The 13,527-nt window shown below is 43.2% G+C and overlaps 1 protein-coding gene across 1 annotated transcript in view; it reads right to left on the bottom strand.

Moving 5' to 3' along the window:
- Window positions 1-10,890, bottom strand: part of LOC142796339 (cell adhesion molecule Dscam1-like) — a 198,069-nt gene extending 187,179 nt beyond the window's left edge. The window contains exon 1 of the mRNA XM_075886697.1: window positions 10,511-10,890. Coding sequence (XP_075742812.1) covers window positions 10,511-10,563 — 53 coding nt within the window. The 5' untranslated portion in view covers window positions 10,564-10,890. The remainder of the gene's footprint in view (window positions 1-10,510) is intronic.
- Between the last annotated feature and the right edge of the window lie 2,637 nt (window positions 10,891-13,527).

Here is a 13,527-nt window from a genome sequence, read left to right as displayed (position 1 = left end):
CAGTGGCATAGTATTAGTTGTTATTTTACACATATGTGCTGAGCAACATCGCAGTTGATGCCAGCAGCAAGACATACATGCAGTGCGCTGGAGCATCACCTCACATAGTGTACAGTCTTTGCCCACCAGTAAACTCAATATTTTTCAAGCAGACTAATAGACAGCTGTATGGGAACTGTGTTGATGTGCAAACTTTGAAGTCTTCTTGAGGAGTGTTTTTCATCATTTTTGTCCAAGTGAAGTAGCTACCCAAGGCCACAACTAGTGGGAATGTGGTGGTTTCCTCTCTCCAAAAGCACTCCTACCAGCTGCCTCAATGTTAGCATGGGGTGAATTCACAAACTGGAAAAATAATTTGTCTTTGTTTTCTTGGCCGAAAGAGTCACTTCCACCGTTGAGCCAACACGACGCGCCAGAATAGAAACTTTTAGCTAAATAAAGTTGATTCTACTTTTGAGAAGTGTTTTGGGGAAACAAAATGGCACCTATAGCTGTCAATATAAATACTGTTTGCACCAAGGAGCTTAGCAGCTTATAATTGTATTATTCATGTATTGTCTAGAATTTACTCGCGCGGTGCCAACTTTCAGCCCAAGTGTTCTATCATGCTTTGTTAGTGGGTTGTGAATGAGCCAAGCTATGCAAATAAAGTGATATTGCAGACATGTACAAAATATTGATGCACAGCCCTTTTCTTTAGCATGAAATTGTCAAGGGCTTTATTCTTGTGTTTTTTATAAAAACTGCTTGTCACTGGGCAGCAGCGGAAAACTATGCATCAAGCTTTTGCGAGATGGTTCGAGAAACACCATGTTCAGACATAACAGTGCCGGTGGATTTTTCTCGTAAGTTACTTTCTGTAGTATTTTCAAAAGGAATGTAGTAGAATTGTTGTTTTATAGCCATTCATTTTAATATTTACACCTGAGTGTATGTATGTATGTATGGGTGTACATATGTATATGTGTGTGTGCATATATGTATATATATATGTATTTTTAAATGAGAATCCGTTTATCATTGGTGAGTAAGTTTGGTAATGATTTGGCTGAATTTGTTTCTAGTTATTTCTCTTTTGAGCCATTATACATTTCAATTTGTTTTGTACTGCAAAAAAAATGTAACCTTACGCAGAATATGTGTGTTCGAAGAAGTTGTTTCAACCAACCTACAGTCATGGGCAAGAAATTGGGTAAAATGGAACGAACCTGCGAAGATTAGTTTAGAGCATAGCTACTCTACATGGCATATCTCGTACACATTGCGTTGGTTGAATATGTCGATTTCAACCTTTCAATTTTAATGAGAATAAGCAAGCTATCACCCGTGGTTGTATATGTGTGTGATATTTATGCATACTGTGATACAATTAAGGCCACAAACCTAGTCAAGCTGAATACACGAATTTTGTCCATGCACCTTCCAACTGCACTGGAACTGTTGATAATAAAAAATAAACTTCAGTTTAGAAATTTATTCTAGTAACCAAAACCAGGGTATCTCTTTATCACACAAATCAAATTGCCATTGTTATGCTCCATTCTGGACGATAGGGGACCCTCTTAGCAGAACTCGATTAACTGGTATAGTTCATTTTAACCATTGACAGCGACATTACACTGAAGCGTGCAGCATGACAAATAGCGGGAGAGAAGACACAAACTAATCGCTCTGTTTGCGTCAGCTCTAACTGTCCGTGCTCTTTGGTCTTGCTGCATCTGATGATGCCCACCAAATTAGCACGAAAGCGTGTCCCTACAAAGGCAGTCAACTTGGCTGCAAGCAGTTAGCTCACTGCATGTGTAGATTTTCTTCAAAACACCGTGAAGACTGATTGCTGGTCGAATATTCAAACACGGAAAAGTAATATACCAGGTATGATATTGGTATTTCAGCACTGGACACTTTGCGATAAGAGAGGATGGAGGAGAAATTATGAACCCTGAATTGTTTAATTTTTGAAGGAGCACAGTACATACAGCGCTTTTGGGTCGAAAGAGGAGTGAAAGAAGCAAAAGCGAAAGCCTACTTCTCAAAAAATTAGTACCCGCCACCACGCATAATGTCAGGCCGGGCAACCTCCTGAAAAAAAAAAGTGCTCAGTGATTCTGCGAATCGAACCAAGTACCTCCTAGATTGTAGTTGAGCGCTGTAACCGCTCGACCACTGCAGCAGTGCTTGCATTCGCCCTATTGCTGATATATCGTCCTTCCTTCAAATGAAGCCAAATGCAAAAACGTCCGGTGAAACTTTGTCAAAAAATAGAAAAAATAGAATGCGTTTGCCCAAGGTTACTAGAAGATAGCAACCGCGTGACTGTATAACCGTGCGCTATTTATTCTTGTAAATTACTGTCATGACGTTGGGATAGCCGGCTCTAACGTAGGCTACCTTCTCATAGTTTGCCAAATATAAATAAAAAATAAAAATACATATCGGCCTGTGACAACGCTAATCCACTATTATGAGTTCACTGTCACTAGTGTCACTTTCACTAGATGAATGCTTAGTTTGCTTACATTATCGTTATCTAGGAAAGTTTTGGCTCATTAACTCAACTCTCCTAATTAGCATTGATTCTCACATCTAAGGACAGTCACACTTCATCTCGCTTTCTGAGTGGCTGTCACTCCCATATAACGCGTACTTCACTTTTTTATGCTCTCCGAGCATCTGACGCTGCTTTGCGGAGACTTTCCCTGACGTCTGCTGGGCCAGAAAATTGTGTTTATTATCTATCAATTTCAAGCTTTTGCGAATCCGAAACGAGAGTCTCTCTCTCTCTCTCTTTTCATCCTTTTCGCACGTGTGATAACGTCTCTCGACCTCAAGACTCGTATACACGTTCCTTGCTTTGTTTGCGCACTCAAACAACGCTGGACGAAATATTTGCACCGTGTTTTGTGAAAAGCATTAGCACTGAGACACTTCCCAATGAGTCTCCCTCATTTTACGTAGACATATACCTATGCGTAAGCGTATGCATGTTCTCGCATTTCGGCTTTATAAAAATGCTGTGGTGCATGGAACCAGCGATATTGCACTCACAATTTCATTTGATTACTGCTGTTATCTATTTCCGCACAATTCGTCTGCAAACACCAAAGTCGCTCATGTGTCTTGTAAAAAGAATATTGTAACAAAGGCTACCTTTGACTATAGGTACAAAACACCCTTACGTTCACCACAATACCGTGCTAGATTGCCCCGAAATAGTTAAGTAGCAGCGCAGCTTCAATGAAATGTAAGATAACTGGTCGCGTTAAATAGGGGAAAACATTCGAGGCACATTTTCAAACATTGCATGCATCGATTTATGTGTGGTTTCATTTATGTAATGCACCTGGAGTGTTGTTTACTTGTACTTGGCGAGGTAGTGCATGGATTGCTCGATGACTTAAGGCCATCGAGCAATTTCGTTTTTAGCTACAGTCGTTGATGAAAGGCGAGTGCTTGGCTTTGCACAGCCCGCCAAAACGCCTATTACAACGTACGCGGCATCCCGTAAGCGCTGTAGCAGACGCTCGTGGAGCTGAAACTTAGATGCAGCAAATCATTGGCTATCATCGTATACTCTCGATGCTAGACGCTTTGCGTGCTCCTTGATATTATCGGCACACACTTCTTTCTTTCCTTGTCGTTTCATCGGCTATCGTGTGTCCTCCTTGCCCTCTTAAGTGCCGAATAAGTTAAATTCATACCCGCGCTATAGTAATCCCTCCAGATAAGAGAATTTTCGGCTAAGAAAATGCGTAGCCAAAGAGAAAGCTTTGTGAATTCGGCCCCTGTTCCAGATTTTTTCTACGAAGCTGAAAATCTGTCAAAACTAATCATTTATATTACTGCATTCGGAGATACGATTTGTTCTTACTGTGAAAAATATGAACGTGTTTTGCGCCCTTCAACAGCAACAACGTCTCCTACAAATACTTTTCTAGCAAACTTCTCGCCAAAGGCACATGCAGCAATGATATTGAAAGTAGCGAATACATGCGTGAGCAAAGTCGTATTTGCAAAGATGAAAAAAAAAAGTAAGCAGAAGGCACCACTTTAAGCTAGTGCTACCTTTGGCTCGCCAGCCACGAACAAGATATTCGTTCAAGCCTAAAGATCGCCTAACGCCTCGTTCTTTCTATTTTTTTTCTCGGCAGCGCATTCAAGTGAAATGCAAATAGTCAACAACCACAGTTTACATTTTCTCGAGGGCAACTCGATATTCAGGTTTTCATAGACATTTACGGAAGCGGCTGCCTCTCGGTGGTCCCTGGTGGCTTCACACATGTCGCCATGGAAATCAGGTTACGCCGACCTCCTTCAAGCTTTTAGGAGGGACTGCTCTATTTTCGATCGATTGGAATGTCGCTTTTTTTGTGATGTGGGTTACTGTCTTTGAAAGAATGGCGTTCAAGCTGTTTCCTGACAGCGCATCTGCGCCATAACATCATGCTGTATTTAACTCGGCGGAGTTTTTGTTAAGTGGTAGTAGCTTTTTCTGTTCTTTTTCATTTTTTTAATCACCGCACCTTCCACGCAATCATCAGCTGGAACTGACGCAAAAAATTAAACTGCGTCTACAGACAAAGCACGTTTGTTACCAACACGCGTACTTATTATTGCTGCTCTCTTTACTGTTGACTTATGAACATATCTCATAGTGATGATATATTCAGGTGCATACAAAAATTATTTCTACGGTCTCTATCCGCAATAAGATCATTGTTCAAATAATGGACTATGCCCATGAATTCTGGTCATGCTTTATACGTCCTATACTGTATCTGTACATAGTGCTTGTGAATATAATATGTTATTTCTTATTCGTTTATTCTCCAAAAATTTTCTTTTCTTTCTATGTTATTAAATACTTTTTTGATAAATATGGGACAGCCCACTCTACTATAGCTAACGTTCGAGTGCTGTTTTCATATCTTACGAAATAAGACATTAGTGGCAAAAATACTAGTTAGGAAGCTGCGCACAAGCTGTGTGAAGAGTGAAAAAAGAGGGTGGCGTTTCCCTCCTCTTGCATTCCCATCTCCTCTTCCTCAGTTCTCTTCCGCCCTATTGTTACGCTACAATCTTATACCATATGCTCTGCCAAAATGCCTGGTTGTGTAATTGGTTACTACGCCCACTTTTATATTGCGCCTACGCGCATTGGAATCTCGCCTTGACGAGAATTTTTCTCCTCCAAAAATTTCTCTTTTTCTATGTCTCTTTTTTGTTTCTCTTTTTGTCTCTCTCTTTCTTTCTTAGTAATGCTGATATCACCTCTTAGAGTAATTGCCTCCGACGCTGAACAAATCGGCGCACATGTTGCAAAAGAAGCATGTGCATTAATCCATCGTTGCACATTCTGACAAACTGTATACACATTCGACATTAGAGTACTTTCTTGCTCGTGCGGCTTCAAAAAGACATTCACATTAAGCTTACTGTACCTACAGAGGAGGTAATAGCCTGTCCCCTCAATGGAGTTAATTGCGCACCACAATTCCAGCGTAGTGTTGTACAGTAATCGTAATACCGTCGCTCAGATGGCAGGAACGTGTGCGTATATACGCGCAAGATTGATTGCGCACGTGTCGTTAAATGAGTTTACGCAAGGCGCTTGTTCAGAGAAAGCACAGACGCAGTTTTTTTTTCGGTATTCCTATAACTCGCCATACTCATCGGCTTCGTGCACTTTGCTCATGAATCTTGGCTGCGTAGGCCTTAGGCCATATAATTTACACTTATTCATTTCCAATATAAATGATGGCTATATCAAGAAAGGATACAAGCAATTGTTCGTTTTCCTGGCTCTATTGAGAACTCGGGGCCTGATTAAGTGTTTAGAGGTGATATACTGTGATAGAACAGTCGCAAAGAATACACTACGAACTGCTTGGTACTACCCTTACCCACTTAGGTACGCCTGGGATGCGATCACCGACAAGTATTCCTTTTCAACACCAAAGTTCTTCATGAGCTGGAGCCATAGTTGGTCACATTAGGATTTACTCGCAAACAGTGGGTAAATCTCACAACGGTTATGTGCCACTGGTACCCCTGCTTCCACTACTGCCACAACACACCTTCAACGTTAAATCAGTGGTGGCTAAGCGGAGGTGGCTGGGCAGATTTCCCGTTTCCTGTTTGCCACTTGCCATCCTCAATCGGTCATGCAAACTGCGGTCGTTTGTGCGCTTAAAAAAGGAGCCATGCAAGAGTTTTTTTAGTAGTCATAAAATTATGATACCATTAAAATTTATTGCCTCACAATTCCCTGCGCACGAAAGTTTTTTTTTTAATCTGTCAGAATTATATTAACAATTTATTTATTTCATTTAGGCTTACAAACTAAGCCCGATTTTTTATTCAAGGATGAATTTAGGAGTGATTTTTTATATACATCGACACGATATCATACAACAATGCCGCACTGCAAGAAAAAAATATGGGCTCTGTTTTTTGAAAATATTCATCACAGCGTAAGCGCGCTTTTACTCTTAACTCGTCGGAGGGTGGGGTGGGACTGGTGTTAATCCGCTCTTCTCCCGCTCCACTCGAAAGAATTAATAAAACTACGTGCTTACTTTTCAGTTACGAAGCTGTTAGAGGTTGATGCTTTGATGCTTGATAACTTTTGTAGATCGTATCGGAATTTACCCAAAGAAAGTATGTATATCCCATTGTGGATGTATGCCACCCTTTTAGCCTCTCCGACTACTCAATACTCCCACAACTCAGCCCTATGCTCACTACTGCTCTCGCCTATCTTCCTACTTCACTCAGTTACTTGATGCCACGTCACTCTCGCTTCATCACTAAGGTCCTTCCTCAGCTGATCACACCATGGCACTTCATTCGAATTCACTCAACCCCATTGCACGCCACTACCGTCGCTGTTTCAACAGTGTCCCCGTCTAGCTTGCTGGATTTTATGCCGACCGGTTGTGCCCTCGCGATCTCCGACGACAGCGCAGCTCTGGCCGCCTGGACTCACCCTATATGCCATCTCCTGACGCCGACAAGAGCTCTCGCCGAGTGGTGCCCTGTCCTCGGACTCCAGCGATCAGGTCCATCTTTTCTATCTTCTCTTCCATCGCTCGCTGTCCCTGTACCTTGCTCTCTCCTTCCTCGCTCTCTCTCTATATGCATTTTAATCCTATCCTTTTAATCCCTCCTTACCCCCATCCCTTGTGAGCAACTGTTGAGGTGTCGCAACTGATGCAAACAGTTACGAGGCTCACTTTTCTCTTCTTTTCAAGTTAAGAACCACATAAAATAACAGCGTCCGCCAAGGGCAGCTTACTGAATTTTTTCAACTGTTATCCGAAGGCGAAAAAGGCGCAGTCTCAACTACTGAATAGCAATGCCACCAATCGCTGGCTTTGCCTGGTCGTCGGCGTCTCATATGACGCGACACATTTGCGCAGATAGGCTCCCGCTCCCAAGCGTGATGTTTACAGCACACTGTTTAAAAGTAATAAAATATGCTGAGCACAACACCAAGAATAGTGCTCCGGGAGCTTAGCATGTGGCCTCACAGCGCGTTTTGTTGATACCTAAAACTTAGCGTTTTCATGAATTTTCGAAGTAGAGTAAAAAAAGGAAGGCGCACTTAAAAACAGAGGCCATAAGAACAACAGCTGCTTCTTACCTAGGCATGGGGTATATTAACGTTTCTCCTACTTACGAACAAACGATGTATCTTGTTTTCCAAGCACGTACTATTAGTCATTGAGTTGCATGCATTGAGTCAAGCCTTGCAAGGCATGAAGTTGCATCTTTGGAAAAGGCAAGTACACTCGTCTAAGCACCGCCTTCAGTGCTCACTCTATGCTTACAAATTTTTCATAGTCATCGAGTGTTACTTAAAAAACTGCAAAGATTGGTTGAACAACGATTTCAACATTACTAGCTATAAAGGTAGTGGAAAGGAGTAATTTAGGAGCAAAGCTTTTGAAGTGGAACATATGTCTACGCATATTGAGTACCCATGTCAGTGTGAATCAGTCAGCAGTGTGATTGTATTTAAAGTATATTACTAGCCCCGTGTGCAACGTGACACCGTTAAATTAATGGTATGAACAAGACCACGAATAAATCTAGATTTCACAAGCGGCTTGTGTGGGCAAAAGTGCATAAAAGCACCGTATACGGGATGAAGATGCCGCGACAAGTAATGATTATCCAAACCACCATCCTAAGGTTTCTATTCTGAATCGTTGTTTTCCAATCACCAACTGACTTTCTGGATTTTATGTCTTTATGAATGTTATTCGCTGTAAATTTTCCTTTACCGTATCAAAAAGAGATTGAGAAAAATGAGTTTACACAATCCACAGTCATATTCGCTAGGGAACCTGTTCTATACGAAGGTGTTTTAGCAGAGGCAAGATCTGCGAAATTCTCTCTTCAAGTTTAACTGAGCAGCATGCAGCTTCTCGGCAACAAGGAAAATGAGGATTATCGCAAACTGCAACTAAAGCTGAGAACGAACTAAGCGGGATTCAGAAGGCGAAAGTAATAGAATTGCTAGGTAATATCCTTCCGAAAGATCGTACCAGAGTACTTAGAAATTAAAACGAACGTAAACAGATAATTCCACAAAATAAGAGGGCAAACTTCGTCAATAGTTGCCGGTTACAAATTACTCGTAGGAGCACTTTTCGCTACAATCGCAAAGGCAACCGATCTAGGTCATTCCTTGGTACATCCGATACTGGTCCACTAATTAGAAGCGCGCCGATCTGTTTGGGTCGTCGTTTTTTGTTCTCAGAGTGGCCCCCACCTAAAGCTCTGACGCGGAAAACCTATCTTCGCCGAGAATAAATGAACTCGTGAGGGACACGCCTAATTTACGACGGCGCGCTGCGGTTTCTGGTGCAATTTCCTTTCTCTGGTCACCTGCGGCCTTAACTCATTCGTCCTACCATTCATCGTCTCTGTTTAGTTCTCGAAAACTCTGATTCTTCCGTTTTAAGCACCCATCCCCTTTTCTGGGCTTTTGCGCTAGCAGAGAAATTTCCGCTTGGATTCATTCCTTTTTTTTAAGAAGGAAGATTAGAAAGTGGGCTTGCTGGTTTTCTAAACGCATTGCAATAAGTGATCGTGCAATAAAGTGTATTCCGCCTCTATCAATTTTTTTCAACAAAACGTGACTATTCTCCCTTCCACAGTATTTTGGCGGCGAAATATGCCATCAGTATTTTCATGAAACCATACCTATTTTTCAGCTTTGAAAATCCTGGTTCCCAGCTAGGGGAACGCTCGTTGCCACGGAAACTAAAATGCCCGAAGCTCAATCATGCAACATGATGATACCTGGAAATGGCAGCCCTATAACCCAGCCGTAAGCAACGCTATAGCCCAGGCTACTCATCGTTCAGACAGAACTACATGCACGCGCGTTGTGTGCACGGTTTGCAATAACCACCGTAAGTTGAACACTTCAGCACGCTCATGATGGCGCATTCAGAAAAGAAAATTGGATTCGAAACACGGATAACGAAGGAACACTTCTGCACAATGAACACGAAGACTGAATGAAAGGCCCTTCTGATGATTATGGGATGATTAAAACACCGGCCGGGAATTGTAAGATGATACTACTCATAACTATAGAGGCCACACAATAAAGTCGCCTTCTTCACCTATCTCCAAGATGCCTTTCGTGATTCGTCTCGCTGTGAACTCTCTACATCCTTGAAAACCATGCGAAAACGTTATTCCTTAAGAAGCTTCATTTGACGTCAATTCTCATTCTATGAGATTAACGCGTTAACTGACATTGTAAACTTGGAAGATATTATGTTATGCTTGTAGCGTGATTGAGTGCTTAGAGCAAAGTCTGGTCGATGATGCAGCTGCGGCAGTGAACCGCAACCTTACATACAAATATGAACAGAAGCCACCAGGAACTTGGCTGCCATACTTCCACTTTTTTGTAATAGTTATATTAGGTTTAAGGGGTTTATGGGTCATGTGTGTTCTTACAAGCTAATTCTACATTCCTTCGCGCTTCTTGGAAGATGGGTTTTGAAGGTGTGAGCACTTTATTAGACAATCGCTTTTCACTTTCACCTAAAATGGAATTCTTCATTGCAGTAGATAAGCGAACTGATAGCATTTGAAACGGTAGCCAACATTCAACCACAACGGCATAAGGAAAGCGGGCGATTTTATGAGCAAGCACTTTTGCAGTAATTTTGGAGTTTGCCAAGTGTGCTTTTGGGTGATAAGGAGTCACCTAAAAAGACGATAATTTCTTTAACTTTAACATATTTTTACCAGTTTCTCTGTCACGTATCTAGAAATCAAACATAATTACTAAAGCAATTTTATTCTTACGTACTGCCTTAGATTTGTCCGTCTACTCTATACTATTGAAATAATGTTAGATTTGAATGTAGCCAACATTACAGCGGAAGTTTCAGGGCATGCAAAAATATACAGATACCGAATGCAAGTACTCGCCGTCCCACCCACCTCCTTTTTTTTCTTCAAAAATGATGAGCCTTACCTTGGTTGACCTGCAGCGATGAGAATTGGCCTTTTCTTTTGCTCTAGTTCCATGGCGATGTTTCAGTAATTCATCCGTTCGGAATCCGCAAGTAAACACACGAGCGAACACAAACACAACGAACGAGTTTCTGTTTCGAATTCCACACCGCGCGACCAGGCGTCCTATAATCCACAGTTTTCGGGAATGTCGTTTGCAGAAAACAACCACACTGATAACGCAGTTGAAAGAGACCAAGGTCTACAAATCCATGGTATGATTTTGAGAAGACGTGACTCTTTACTTTAGTGCAGGTTATTCCAAGTAGTTCTTAAGTTCAACGAACGTCCCGGCCGTTAAAAGAGATGACAGTGTAGATTGAAACGTTCACCGCAGTCGTGCTTCGTTGTTTCTATGGCGAGACGAATTAATCCGCAACGCTTCCATAGCCGACAACCGCTGTTCCATTCGCGGCACACGCAGCGACGCTCATACGCTCCATTAAGGAGCCGGCGAACGTGAGCTCGGAGTGACGATGTAGCACGCTGGCAAACAGCCTCCGCACGCCGCGTGACCCGAGCGCGCAATGAAGAAGCACCCGACACGGACCCGAGCCCGCAAGCAGCCCTACTACCGCAGTTCGCCGGCGGCTGCGCTCGAGTCGAGCCAAACCACCGCCAGGGGACATGGGAGGGCAGTGGCGTTGGCGGCTCTCACTCCGCCGCCCTCTCGCGATCTCCTAACGAAAGTTGGGTGCGGAAGGGCCAGGGGGCGCGCTTGAGCTGAGCCGCCCATTCCGTTTCCCCGAGCATCTCCTCCTTTCCATCCACGATGTCACGGAACATGCGCATTATCGCCTCCTGTCCGATTTCGTTTCGTTTCACCGCTTAATCTGCAGCGCATCTCTCGCTCTTCCGGTGCCCCGCGAAATGGGCACCACTCATTCGTATATGTCGTTTGCTGTGACAGTTCCGAGTTTCTCAATGAGTGAGGGCGCCTGTGAACCCTCCCCTCCTCCTTTTTTTTTTGTAGGACTGAACTGTGCTTGTTAATGTGTGACGTCACACCGAGCCAGAATAATTCTGATGAGTGCGGCGATTTTGGCGGGTTGGTAAAGATGCATGACTTCGATATCTTAGTGCCGAAAAAACAGAGACGAAAGAAAGAGACGTACACAACATGAGCGCTAACCGTTTTTGGCGCTAAGATATCGAAATCATGTACAATAATTCTGTCAACGCTTGAAATGTCAACGCTTGAGATAAGATGGACACCAGGGGGTGTGTTAATGAGTTGACAAAACTACGATTCCCCTATTGTTAATGCGCCGAATGAAATGGACGCTGTGAAACGACGCGTTCAAGGAACCAATCGTTGATGTGACTGTCATGAAGCATCACTGCAATTTGCCGCGAACGCTGCGGGAGGAAAATGTTACACATTATCGAAAGACGACAAAAAGTTTGACCGTCACGCACTGGTAGCGTGCCCAGTCTTTGTTGTAAGAGAGTTGGAGATTGTGGGTTCAACTCCCTTTGACAAAACGTGTGTCTTCTCATCATGTATATTTTTTCGTGAAGATGTCACTAAATCCTTGGTACATCCCGTCGTAAAATACTTTTGTGTGGACTATTGCAAGTAAAATAGAAAGACCAAAAAAAGAAGAGGAATATATCAGGTGAAAGGAAGATGCCAAGAAAAATAGGGGAAAAATCGGCAGATCCCCGTACAGTGGGAATCGATGATATGCGGAGCACGAATGAGAAAGGTTGATATGTCACTCTAAAATCAGCACAACGTTACGAGGTGGAGGTAAATGATGCCGTACATCACTTCGTTGTCATGTTTATTTTGTTTGGATGTGTCGTTTACTTTGGTCATTTATTCACGTCACGTGACACCAAATTTATTATATGTGGAGCTAGCGAAATGGCCGCGAGCACGCAATGAGCGTGGTATAATGTCATGTTCTCACATGTCACGCCTCAGGATTATCATGTTTGCATCAGTCATATATTTCGTCATCCATTGACGTCACGCAACACCAATTTTGGTATTTGTGGAGGGTCATAAAGGGCTCAATATACACCCGTATCGCGTTGATGCGTGCGCACGTTGGACACAGCGACGCTACATTAGCAAAACACGAGCACTCTATAGTCTGACGCCAGGCGCGACCGTCGCGACCAGCGCTCGTCAGCGCAGCCCGACAGCAACCGGCGCGAAATGTGACATGCTGCATTTCACGCCGATGCGTTACCCAGACAGCACTGCGTCTCCCTTTTTTGATGACGGAGGGACGCCGGACGTGCTGAAACACGCATGCTTCAAATCAATGCAGCGTGACGCGCGCCTGCGAATACATGGCAGGACCAGCACCTGGCGTGGCAACGCTGGTGTGACGGGACGAAATCAACGCCGGCGAGCACTCGTACCGTGTCACGTCTAAATGTATTGGCACCTTGATTGTGGCATGTAGTCATGTTCTCACATGACACGCATCTCTTGATTATCATGTTTGCACCAGTCATATTGCTTCGTTATCCATTGACGTCACGTAATATCAAATTTGCATATGTGAAGCTAGTGAAATAGCCGCGAGTGCATCATGAATGTGACGTGTAGTAGTGTTGTTACATGACACGCATGTCATGATTATCATGTTTGGATGTGTCATTTACCTATGCCGTCCGTTCGCGTCACGTAATACCGAGTTTGGTACTTGTGAAGCTTGCGAAACGGCCACGAGTGCATCATAGTGTAGCAATTAGTCATGTTGTTACATGACGCGCATCTCATGTTTATCATGTTTACACTGCAGTATCATACCTTCTTCATTCATTGACATCCCGTAATATTAAATTTGGTATAAGTGAAGCTTACAAAACGGCCACCAGCGTATTATGAGAATGACATGTAGTCATGTTGCTACATGACCCACATCTCATAATTATCATCGTGCCACCATGGTGGTCTAGTGGCTAAGGTACTCGGCTGCTCACCCGCAGGTCGCGGGACCGAATGCCGGCTGTGGCGGC

This window comes from Rhipicephalus microplus, chromosome 2, assembly GCF_043290135.1.
Source record: "Rhipicephalus microplus isolate Deutch F79 chromosome 2, USDA_Rmic, whole genome shotgun sequence".
Taxonomy (NCBI): domain Eukaryota; kingdom Metazoa; phylum Arthropoda; class Arachnida; order Ixodida; family Ixodidae; genus Rhipicephalus; species Rhipicephalus microplus.
This window is presented reverse-complemented; position numbering and strand designations above follow the sequence as displayed.